A 12,689-nucleotide genomic window follows, 5' to 3' on the forward strand; every position below is an offset into this window, starting at 1 on the left:
TGTGCTAGCACGTAAGGAAGATATTTATTGTCATGTGATCATGGTAACTGGGCAAAACTGTCATCCATGGGAACATATATAGGTCACTATTCATTACTGAAAAGAATTCCAGGTCTGAATTTGAAAAGGCGTTTCTCACAGGCTGACCTGCCAGATTCAACACGAAGATAGAGCAAAAATACTTATAACCAATTCCGGAAGCCATATTAGTGCCAGACTTAAGAGAGTAAGGCAGATGACCAGTTCTGAAATTTTCCTAAAATGGTGAACTATGTATCAATGCAAAAGGCATCCCGCTGTGGACAGCCTGCCACATTATAAAGTGTGTTTCCCCCAATAGGATTCCACATGGTATCGCTTTCCACAGCACTGTGAGGCCAGCACTGGTTCATCACACACCTAGAGCCCTGTCTCACACGCCTTAACATTAACATCACATTCTGCTGTCATTCTGTCAAATTAAACACTTCATTAGCCACAAGAGACAGAACATAAACTGATAACATATAAACGTCTTCATCTCCAGAAGTTGTGATTTTTTTTTCACTATTTTGAGTAGCCAAAAAAAGTTGGGAGGTAAATATTTTAGAAGCACTTCTAAGAATAAACATGGAAAGATTGCTGTCACGACAGATAGGGTATCCATCTTCTCCAGTGTAAGGATTTTAATTATTACTGTAGGGTTTGACTTGTGGCCATCAGCATTACCAAAACTATGACAGACAATGACAACTGGATGCTAAGCACTCAACATTAGACATGGGGAGCAAACTTTCTCACATGCAGAATTCTCTCACTCTTAGGGTTCACCTGACAGACGATGTTGTTTTTAATTTGTTTAAATATGGGAGATAAGATCTTACATGAGAGCATAGGCTATTTTTCAAGAATATTTATAATTGATCATTTTCAAGGTAGGAACACTGTCTGGGATTTGTTCTTGTTTGGTCATCGAAAACCTCACCCAAGTGTGTGTGTTGGGGGGGGGGGAGATGAGCAGACTTGGCACTAAGTAGTGAAACCTATTTCAGAAGCCACAGTTTCCATACATTCAATTAACCGATTTTAAGGTAAGTCTACAGGCCCTAGGTTCAATTCCCAGGACCTTGGTGGCAATGGTGCATTAAATTATACATTAAATTATACTTGTAGTGAAAAAAATTAAATAACACCAGAGATTTCTTGAAAGTAGGGAAAAAACAGTTGGAATGACTGGCTGATGTGAAAGGGAACCATGCACGTCTGAGAATTAAAGTTGAAGTTTGTTTTAATCTAAGCATTTATCTTCATAAAAATAGAGCATCTAATTTCTCATCTAATAGTATAATTCATCTGTATAAGCACTACTGGATTTTCCATAAATTCATTCTTTAAAAAAAAAAAAGTTTTTAAAAGAAGATACCTTCTTTTGGTCCTTCTAAGGTGGAAATAATAATGTTGTTCATTATGAGATTGAAAAAAATATATACCGTGTATAAACACAACCTTGGGAACATTTTTTTTTTTGAGGCACAAAATCCCTGACACGCGGAGGTACATCGAGACATTTAACATGAAGACGTCCTGTACAGCACGTCACTTTACAACTGTGAACATTTTCTTGGTAATACTCATGCAGTATGCATAAACAATATGGCTGTTGACTCGGCAAGATCTGATGAGACTGCAAGCAAGGAAAAAAACAAACAGAACAAAACAGGTAATCCTGGCTGGAAGAAAAGCTATGGGAGTCCTTCCTTCCTTCCTTCAAAGCCTCAGAGGACTGACTGTGCCTCCTCCCATGAGGCTGAAGGTCTAAAGCTGAACACCAATAGAACAGAACAGTTACTATATTATCTTTGTCCGTCTCTGACAGTCCCTTCATTTCACACAAGGCTTAACCTTTGTTTGGTGACATAAATTTACATTTTTTCCCCATGCAAATAAAAAATGTCTATAAAAGTCCAATGAAGGCATAACCAATTACATGCAAAATTGTGACATCTTATTTTCCAACAATTTGAACACATTTAATTTACATCACATATGTACAAAATAGGTTTGAACGGAAATAAAAGCATTCTCTTGAATTAAATTATAGATTTCAGTATAAAAATCTTCTCTGTGTAGGGAGTTTTCTTCACTTCCAATCCCAAGCAATGGGTTCTTATCTCTACAGTGCTTGCCATGGGGAATGCTCCCAGCAGGGAGGAGAGTGAGGGAGTGTGACAGATGGAGCCTGCGCTGTAAACATTGAGGACTGCTGGCTCTTTTTACAGACTGGGATACTGAGAGGCACACCAGTCTCTAACTTCCACGGTGAGGGCACTCCAAGCCAAGTTCACGATCCAGCACTGTGGTCTACCCCACCATGAGAATGACTTCTTTTAATAGTCTTCAATTGGAGCTAACTCTGGCATGAGGTTTACAGATATATTTGTGTACAGCCTATCAACCAGTATTTTGGGTGTGTATAATAAATTGTTCAATCCATCGATGTACTGACGCTCCTTAGAATACCGAAGTAATTTATACCTAAGGGAAAACAGCAGTAAATGTTTTGAAAAGAGGAAAATATATTCTGAGTCATTCTTATACTAAAGACATACTTTAAAATCTCTAAGCCATTATTTTAAATTAGACTTTTACTAGTCAGAAACAGGTTACCTTAAAAAGAGAGAGAGAATTTTATACTCTTGCAACTTAGATTATATTTTAGGTGAGGGAAACATTTTAAAAATAAGAAGTTAGCTAGATATGAACATAGACATGATTGTCTACATCTGTCTCTACCTCTATATACACACACATACACACACACACACCACACAGACACAAACATGCACAGACTACCCCCCAGAGACAGGCAGAGACACATACCCTATAACTGTAGCCCAAAAACATTTGTCAGAGACCTTTGATCATGAAAGAAAGTTCCTTTAAAACAACAATAACAACAACAACAACAAACCATGCAGCAGATTAAAATCTGGAAGCCCTGAAGTCTCAAGATGACATCAAACTCACCGTCCTAAAAACTGTACTTCTCCTCGATGATGATGAGGAATAGATACATATTTTCCCAGGTCCCCCTCTGGCCGGGTTACATTGTATCCAGCATAGTGAACTCTGCAGGGTGACATAAAATAAATTAAATGAATTTCAGAACAAAAACGGGGAACACCACCAACTCTGAGAACTTCCAAAGCTTCCCAGCCCACAGTCTCCTTTCCTAGGAGAGGTGCGATTTACCAGAGACAGACAAACTGTAGACCTGAGTTCCCAAGCTACTTGTGCCTCAACATACCTGTTCCAGAGGTCGTCATCCTCTCCTCCCCACCCCCAGAAGGCATTGGGAAAGCCGTTGATCTTCCGAAATTGCTCCACTGTCAGGCCACTCACTCCACCAAAGAACTCCTTATACGGAAGACTGGAACGAGAAGAGGACACAGCGGTCCACACCCATCAGGACGGCCAGTCACACATGCCCTGCCCTACCTCTCAGACGCTATAACAAAGACTTCTATTTTTTAAAAAACAAGTTGATAAAAAAAAAAAAATGGATTCTGGAGAATGTGAACTGAGATATGAAATATTTTTATAAGATATTAAAGCAAGTACTTAAATCAAATGTAAAATCAAAACATGCGTGTCAGCTGAAATTTACTAGTACTTTTATGACTCAAGACCCAGTGTTCAAAATGTGCACAGTATTCTCACAAAAAACTTGCTTAAACATATTAGTAACTACCAATGCAATGCTAGACTTTGCTAAGCTGAAAGCATTTTAAAATATTAACTGATTTTATTTATAGAATATTACTTGTTACACAGAATAGGATAAATAAAAATATAAATCAGGAAGAAGCACATTTAGTTTTGAAATGAATTTCTATTTCTAAAATTAACTTTTACCTGTTTGGATTAAACTAACAAAATACTCATAGATATTTAATGTATACTTTTAAAACTTTTTTTCACATACTTATTGTGGGTGGATGCCATGTTACACCTCTGAGGGGGTGTCAGAGGACCATTTGTGGGAGTCAGTTCCCTCTTCTACCACATGGGTGCTAGAGATCAAGCTCTTGTCAGGCCGGCTTGCAAACACTTTCACCTGCTGAGCCATCTCACCAGCCTCAAATATTTTTATTTTTAAAACACTAGTATTTAGGAAAATATTTTTAATTTCAGTTATATTTTCCCTACTTTAACTCAGATTCCAAGGAGCTGGTCAAACTTTGAAACATATTAAATGTTTACTGTATTTATTTATTTGTGTGGCATATCCCCTGTGGAGGGGATACTTATCAGAGAACAACTTTTGAGAGTTGTATTCTGTATACACACACACAAAAAAAGTCTAAGTTAAATGAAGGTATCAGAAATATATTAAACAACACTATTAAAAAAAAAAAGAACAAAATCTTAATAGTGCTTATCTTACTGTCCAAATAGGAGACTAAAGCCTGCAGGTACCGGGTCAGAGCAAAGCCATCTCTGTGAGCATCTACTTGTGATCACTGTCTGGACATAGACCTGCCCAGACCCTGAACTGCTACCATCCTTCATGACTTTTTTTTTTGGTTTTTTGAGACAGGGTTTCTCTGTGTAGCCCTGGTTGTCCTGGAACTCACTCTGTAGACCAGACTGGCCTCAAACTCAGAAATCCACCTGCCTCTGCCTCCCAAATGCTGGGATTAAAGGTGTGAGCCACCACCGCCCGGCCCTTCATGACTTAACAACAAGCTTCCACCCTGTGTCTAAACCTTCGGACTGCTCCAATGGATATGGCTGTGATTTACACAGCAGGGATCGCTGCTTTTGAAGAACCTTCATACTCATTCCCACAACGGCTGGGCTAATTACATGTCTACCTTCTCTTTTCCAGGTCTTCACCAACATTTGTTGCAATTTTTTAGAATATGTATACACAATGGGTTTTTTGTCAGCCATAAAAGAAGAATCGCCCCCAACACCCCCCCCAAGCTATCTGTGTAAAAGTATCTATATGTGGGGGCATGACTCCCTAGCAGAAGGGAGATGAGAAAATTAGGAAAGAGAGGAAGAAAGGAGGTGAATTGAGCCCTCGGTGTGCTACATCCTCGTGGCACTGTGTGCAATGCACATCTGCCAATTAAAGCTGGTATTTGGGTATAGCAAGGTGGCACTACCTGTGGTAAGGCCTGTAACTGAGAAGTTCCCATCTGACAATACTGGAGTGTTTCGGATTTTACAGATTAACAACTACTTACATAATAAAATATTGTATAGGAGTCTCATCAGGAGATGACTCCGAAGGTAAAATGCTTGCCATGTAAGCCCGGGGAACTGAGTTTGAATTCCCAGCACCCACATAAAAAGCTGTGTGTGCGCTAAAGCCCAAGCACTGGGAAGGAGACAGGTCACCAGGGCTTGTTGGCCATCCAGGCTAAATGACTTGGTGAACTCCAAGTCCAAAAATAAGATGGAAAATGACTAAGCTCTGACAGCAAGCTCTGGCCTTCAGATACATACACACATGTGTATATATATACATGCTACTCTTGATAAGCATGCACACACACACACACACACACACACACACACACACACACGACAGGGGGCATTTGCTTCACATAATTAAAGAGCAGGCAATCTGCAGAAGGGCAGTCTGGACCCTGAACTGTCTCTTAGAGGAGGGGAGGCAGGAAGAGCAGGCACGGGTCACACAGCTAACACATCACATCGTAGGATCAGGATCCAAAAGCTGTCCCACAGATGGGCTCTATTGTCCAAGGAAAAGGAAAGCAACCTTGAGAGGACTGAGTGAGTAAGCAAGGCCCAAGGGTAAAAACCAAGACTTAAATCTATGTGCTCACTATGAGAGCCAGTCTCTTCCCCAACTCAACCCCTGGAGAATCTCAAATGGACAAACCAGTCCTTGTCCTGGCTTCCTAGGGCATGTTGGAGTGGGGGACGATGCTGCTCAGGCTGTGGAGCAGGCTCAGATGGAGGCCCAGCATGCTGCTGCAAGCCCACACTATACAGCATCCAGAGGGGACGAGCTACTCACATGTACATGTACTTGTCCAGCTTTGCTGCAAAGTGCCGTGGCATCTCTCCACATCCGTAATAGTTCCGATCATTTTCGGGCAGATGATCCACGTCATGGAAGATCACACAGTCCCAGGCTCTGTCTTTCATGGCCTCTTTGAAACCCACATTAAAGAGCATCGCACGATTGAACGGTTGTGTGCCGGTCTCCACAGAGCAGAGAAAACCAGAAATGTACTCAGACTTGGTCACATGATGCTTTCCTATCGCTTCTTAATTTGTTGTATCATGGTCAAGTAATAATTATGTCTCGTTAATGAAAGAAACAAGTCAGAAGCATATGGAACCTAGCCAGGCACCACTTTGCAATGGAGGGTATATTCTGAGGGGTCAGGGATTGATTAATGTACAGACATCCCAGAGTTACATACACAAACTATGGCTGCTGTATCATTGGGTGATACACTTTGGGTACTACCATGTCATATGAATGATGCCATTGACATGTGACATTGTTATGGGGCATATGACTGCATACTGTTTACATTTATGACATATTTGGTGACAAAGAAGAAAAATGGTTAGCGGTTACTATTTCCTCTACTGATACAATGTACATCAGATGAACACGTCAACTTGTATTTCTGCTTTACTTCAAATATGCCAGATCACAGACTATGTGAGACCAAAAGCTAAATATAAGATAATAAAAATATGATACCAAAGAATATCCTAAACAACTAAAAGTAAGTATATCCTGCTTTTTCATGCCAAGAACATTTTAGACAACACACATGCAGCCTCCTCCCTACTGTAGCTGTCCTACCGTACAGTACACAGACAATGGTTTCTCTTTTACACACTATCCCTACTTATGATAAGCTAAGAACACTTTAAACTGACACAAGACAGGAACTTGTGACAAAAACCCAAGTTCCTACATTGTAACCGTTTTCCTTTATTCACACTGATGATTCTGTCTATGGGAAACAGCAACATCTGGTTTGGCATCTAAAGAAAATTAAGGACATTTACAAACGCCTTAACAAATTTTACAAAGTCATTTCCAAAAACTCAAGAAAAAGAATTGTGGCAGAAGTAAAGGAGTCATGCAGTGCAGCCAACACCAGAGCGTGACCTCGTGAGAGATGTCACTCAGTGTGGTGTGCAGGATGAAGAAACCATAGTCTTTTGTAGTGAAATAGAAAAGATGGAAAGGTCGGAATACCCAAGATACAATCCACAAACCACAAGAAACTCAAGAAGAAGGAAGACTTCTGTGGATACTTCGATCCTTCTTAGAAGGGAAAACAAAATATCCGTGGGAGGAGATACAGAGACAAAGTGTGGAGCAGAGACTGAAGGAAAGGTCATCCTGCACCACCTGGGGATCCTTCCCATATACACTCACCAAACCCAAACACTACTGCGGATGCAAGTGCTGGCTGACAGGAGCCTGATATAGCTGTCTCCTGAGAGGCTCTGACAGTACCCCACTAATACAGAAATAGAGGCTCACAGCCATCCATTCGACTGACTACAGGGTCCCCAATGAAAGAGGTAGAGAAAGGACCCAAGGAGCTGAAGGGGTTTGCAGCCCCTTAGGACGAACAACAATATGAACTAACTAGTACCCTCAGAGCTCCCAGGGACTAAACCACCAACCAAGGAGTACACATGGTGGGTCTCATGGCTCCAGCAGCATATGTATAGCAGAGGATGGCCAAATCGGTCATCAATGGGAGGAGAGGCCCTTGATCCTGTGAAGGTTCTATGCTCCAGTGTAGGGGAATACCAGGGCCAGTAAACAGGAGGGGGTGGGTTGGTGAGCAGGGGGAGGGGAAATGGAATAGGGGTTTTTTTTGGAGGGGAAACCGGGAAAGGGAATTATCTTTTAAAATGTAAATAAAGAAAATATCTAATAAAAAAAAGATGGAAAGGAAGATAAATTGTAACATTATTATTGATACTGTGTAAATATTCTTCAGTGTTGACTGAATTGATTTTTTTCTTTGTCAAGTAGATAACTGCTTTTCTGTATAACTAGAAAGGCCAGTTGATATAACCTATACCTTTAGTAACTAATATAATTATAGAAATTTCAAATCCTTTCTCTGTTCCTTTTCTCCTCGACTCAATCCCATTGTCCTCATGGGCCAGCCATGTGACTACCATCCAGGCTTCTGCCTCATGACCTTGACCACTCGTGTCTTTTATATGGCTCACTTAATTTGTTCAAGGCTAGCTTTGAACAAGGATCCTTTTTCAGAAGGATCTTTGAAAAGTGTGTGTGTGTGTCTGTGTGTCTGTGTGTGTGTTTCATCAACAAATGACTGAAAATGACCGTGTACTCCTGGAACTGGCATTCTGAGTGGACAGTCCCGGGGCACAGTACCCTTACTGTTCTTACTTTAGAACCTGGAAGTCAGGCTTCTAGCTACTTGCTGTGGCAGGAGAGTTCATACATTCCCGATTCCTGCCATTTTTTTTCTATAGTCTTTTTAAATATCCTTTCTTTTTCATTTTATTCTAAAATTGACAAATATTCAAAGCCACAAGCTATCAAACATGTGTTGCCGATTTAGTATTCATCAAGGCTGAGATTCAGACCTAACAGACTGCTCAGGTAGATGGCTTCATCACATACACAAAATCATTCAACATACTGAACTCCAGAGTGTGTGCTGTCAAAAACGCAGTGCCAGCTCATCCCTGCATGCTATGGGTAAATGATGCTTCAGAAACAGAAACTAGCGGTTTCTGAAACCAATGCAGATCCATAACTACAGCTGTCATGAAGGTGGCTTAAAATTCTGACTTGTTATCATTACAAAAAAAAAGTCAATTTTGTTATAGGATAAGTTGCTAAGTTGAAAAGTGTACACACTTAGGTCAGGCATCATTGCACACACCTTTAATGCTGGTTCAAGGCCAATCTGGTCTATATATTGAACACCAATCAGGCCAGGCAGGGCTACACAGTAGGAAACTGTCTCAATGGGGGGGCTATGGGAGTGTGTGAGTAGTCATAGTTCTAGGGGAGGGAGTAAAGCACATACAAAAAGCTGAGAATTTTTTTTAATTCGAAATAAACCACAGAAGAAAAACTTCTAATTGGATATTCTTCAGTCTTCAGTAAAAATCTGAGTAAATGCTACCAAAAAACAAACAAACAAACAAACAAACAAAAAGCAGCCTTTAGTAATACAAGATAGGCCACACACTTTGTACAGTATTAATGTTGTTGCATATTCTATTAAAAAATGGAGGGTGAACTTGCAAAAAAAAAAAATCAGATTTAATGGACAGAAAGACTCGAAATAGATTTACATACCTGTTCCATGTATGTATGTATGTGTATGGGAACTCAGTTCCAACCAAGGGGCCAATGAGGAAAAGATTCCCTGCTTTATAAACGGTGATGGAATAACTAAAACCCACAGCCAAGAGAAAAAACCAACACAACAATACAACAACAACCCTTCCCCCTTACCTCACACCACATATAAAGACTAACTCAGATATAAAGACTAGCCCAAATATGAGAGTTAAACCACAAATGCTCTGGAGGAAAATACTCTGAAAGTGTCAGAAAACCATTCTCAGCTGCAAAACAAGCAGCAGGAACTATGAAAAATAATCAGCAAATTAGACTTTATCAAAATGAAGACATTTGCTTTTTAATAAAACCCTGTCTGGAGTTGGGGCTGTGTCTCACCAGCAGAATACTGAAATAGCAGGGGCAAGGCTCTGCATTTAATCCCAGCACTGAAGGGGAGAAAACAAATACTACCAAAATTAAAGGGCAGACCACAGTCTGTAGATAAACACTTGCCAAGTATGACTCACGAGTCACCTACAGTGAGCACACACAAAGAATTCCCCAACCCAACCAAAAAGACACTTCAATTAAAATATCAGAAAAAAGACTAAACAGAGACTTCCAAATCAAATAAACAGCAAAGGCACACACACACACACAAATGATCAACACCATTAATCAGTAAGATAAATGAAAGAAGCAATGAAACGCTACAGACCCATCAGCGGGGACTCATGCTGGAAAGGTGCAATGTGATGGGGAAGGCCAGGATGACCGTCAGGTTTGACTGTCAACTTGACACAGCCTAGCATCACCTGAGAACAGAGTCTCAAAGAGGGACAGGACGTCTATATTGGGTTAGGCCATGGAGCTGTCCCTGGGGATCATAATTAAGTTAGTGGATGTGGGTGGACTCAGCTCACTGTTGGTGTCCTATTTCCAGCCAGTCTGGAACTGTGTGAGTGGAGAAGGGAAGCTAAGCCAAGCCAGCAAGCAGGTGAGCACATAAGCCCTTGCTTCTCTGCTCTTGACGGAGGACATGACGACTACTCTAAGTCCCTGCCGTAATAGACTATAACCTGGGATTGTGAGCTGAAATAAGCCCTCTCTCCTCAGCTGCCTTTTGCCAGGGTACTTTAATCACAGCAACAGAAATGAAACAGTCAGTGTGCATTAGGACAAAAATACCATGCCTACAGCTGAGGTCACAGTAGGGAGAGACAAAAGGCAGTAGGAAAGCTCTCCCTTCAAGGGTTATTACACTACATTAGGTTTCTGACACAGCACTTTACCCTTAAAAGAATACAATAAAGTAACTACATCATTTTATTACATGTATAATCATGGTCTTTGAACAAAGGCACAGGCCACAAGAGTAAAGCAAAGTCACTTCAATCCTAAGTAGACTATGCCAGCTTGCATAGTATCCATTCAGGGCAAATGGAATGAAGTTTGTTTTGCTTTGACAGTATTTATTTAATAATTCTACTCTCTCCTGTTTACCTCTTGTTCAGAAAGAACTCTAGGCTCCCATCTAGAAGGGATCCTGAGGACTACAGATTGATTCTCTGTGTAATTTATGTTGACCTGTCTGTCAGTCATTGGGTGAGCATTTACTTACCGAGTCGGCCCCTACTGTGAAAGGGATAGTGTTCTATCACTGAAATCGGCCTAAGTGTGGCTGACAAGCTATGTATGTCTACAAGAGAAACAGCCAAGGCTCTGCTCCCAAGAAACATAATTCTGAAAATAGAAAACTATAAAATCAGAATAAGAAGATGCCCATTACATACCATTTCTCTTTTTAACTACTTGGCTCTATTCAAGAATCCTTAATTAGCTAATAATTTCAAGGCAATATTAACTTTCAAGGCTAGTCAGCAGTCCTTCCAAAGAAATTCTCCAGCAAGACTATCAATACTTAGATTGAAAAAAACAATGTAAAATCTTTACTCTTTGCTTTATGCATTGAAATTCATAGGTCAGAAATTAAAACAGAGAGGGTGTGTCTGAGGTCATTCATATAATGAGTGCATCCATAATTCAGAATAAGACAGGGCACTGATGGCATTCCAACTTGCACCACCATGAGTCCCGTACAGTTGCACAGGACTAAATACTCCCAAGTAGCCAATGTTAATAAGAAGCAATACCCCAAGTAAACTGCCCTTAGCAGAGGTTAAGAACAAAGCAAACTCACATATGTAAGAAAAGCAGAAGTGGGTCAATATTACAAGTCCAACACTTAATTCTGCAGAGTAAGAATCAGCCACAGGTATTTACAAACCAGTTTGACAATTCAATACGTAGGTGTGGGGGATTCAATAGGAATGGACCCCAGACATTCAGTGTTTGAATACTTGGTCCGCAGGGATACTTGGTCCGCAGGGAGTGGCACTGTTAGGAGGTATGGCCTTACTGGAGCAAGTGCGCCCTGTGGGGTAGGCTTTGAGTTCTATACTCAAGCTAAACATAGTGTGGCTGCTTATGAATCAACATGTAGAACTCTCAGCTCTTCTCCAGTGCCATGTCTGCCTGCACACCTCCATGCTTCTCACCACAACTATGGTAATAGATTAAACCTCTGAAACCATCAGCCATCCCCAGTTGAATATTTTCTTTTATAAGAGTTGCTGTAGCCATGGGGACCACTTCACAGCAATAAAAACAAACACTAAGGCAAAGATATAAAGGCATAAATATACCGATACTATCATCTCAAAGTCAAGCATAATCATTGCCCAAGTCATTTGACCAAACTGCAATTATTACAAGGCAAAAAGCAAATTCAATCCCTAATACGATTTCGTTGGATCCTACAGCTGAAGAATATTTACTGCCATTTTTGAAAGCTGTCCTCCTCACCTGTTCGATGACATAAAAGGCAAATTCCAGCCGCTGTTTCTGGAGCATCGGGATCAGGTGCAGGAAAAAAATTGGAAGATGTTCATGGCGGTTGCGGAAGGGGATGAGAACTGCCACCTTCAAAACAGAACAGAACTCCTGCAGCACAGGTAAGGTAGCGTTGCGACAAGCCCTGTGAGTGCTGAGCCTTGAAAGCCAGCCTTCAAGCCAACCTTGTGATAGTCTCATCAGACATACACAGGCTCGGCCCTTACCTGTACACCCAGTATGGCCTTGTAAAGCTGGGAAAAACAGAGAAGCTCTGAACAATTCTTAAAGCCCCCCACCCTCCACCACCCCACCCAACCCCATCCTTAACTTCTAGGATCCAAACTTTGCCAGACCTTTGATGCCGACCTTAGCAAAGCTCAAGTGTCTTCTAATTTACTTCCTGAATTTGAGTTCAATTGGTCATATTGTTAACTTGCTAATATAAAAAAAAAAAAAA

The 12,689-nt window shown here is 40.8% G+C and overlaps 1 protein-coding gene across 1 annotated transcript in view; it reads right to left on the reverse strand.

The window, feature by feature from the left end:
- Positions 1 to 515: 515 nt before the first annotated feature.
- Positions 516 to 12,689, reverse strand: part of B4galt6 (beta-1,4-galactosyltransferase 6) — a 60,879-nt gene continuing 48,705 nt past the window's right edge. Inside the window, exons 5-9 of the mRNA XM_031365054.1 lie at positions 12,203 to 12,319; positions 6,035 to 6,222; positions 3,287 to 3,409; positions 3,007 to 3,108; positions 516 to 2,514 (exon numbers count right to left, since the gene is read on the reverse strand). Of these exons, the coding sequence (XP_031220914.1) occupies positions 2,367 to 2,514; positions 3,007 to 3,108; positions 3,287 to 3,409; positions 6,035 to 6,222; positions 12,203 to 12,319 (678 nt within the window). The 3' untranslated portion in view covers positions 516 to 2,366. The remainder of the gene's footprint in view (positions 2,515 to 3,006; positions 3,109 to 3,286; positions 3,410 to 6,034; positions 6,223 to 12,202; positions 12,320 to 12,689) is intronic.

This window comes from Mastomys coucha, unplaced genomic scaffold (assembly GCF_008632895.1).
Source record: "Mastomys coucha isolate ucsf_1 unplaced genomic scaffold, UCSF_Mcou_1 pScaffold13, whole genome shotgun sequence".
NCBI lineage: Eukaryota > Metazoa > Chordata > Mammalia > Rodentia > Muridae > Mastomys > Mastomys coucha.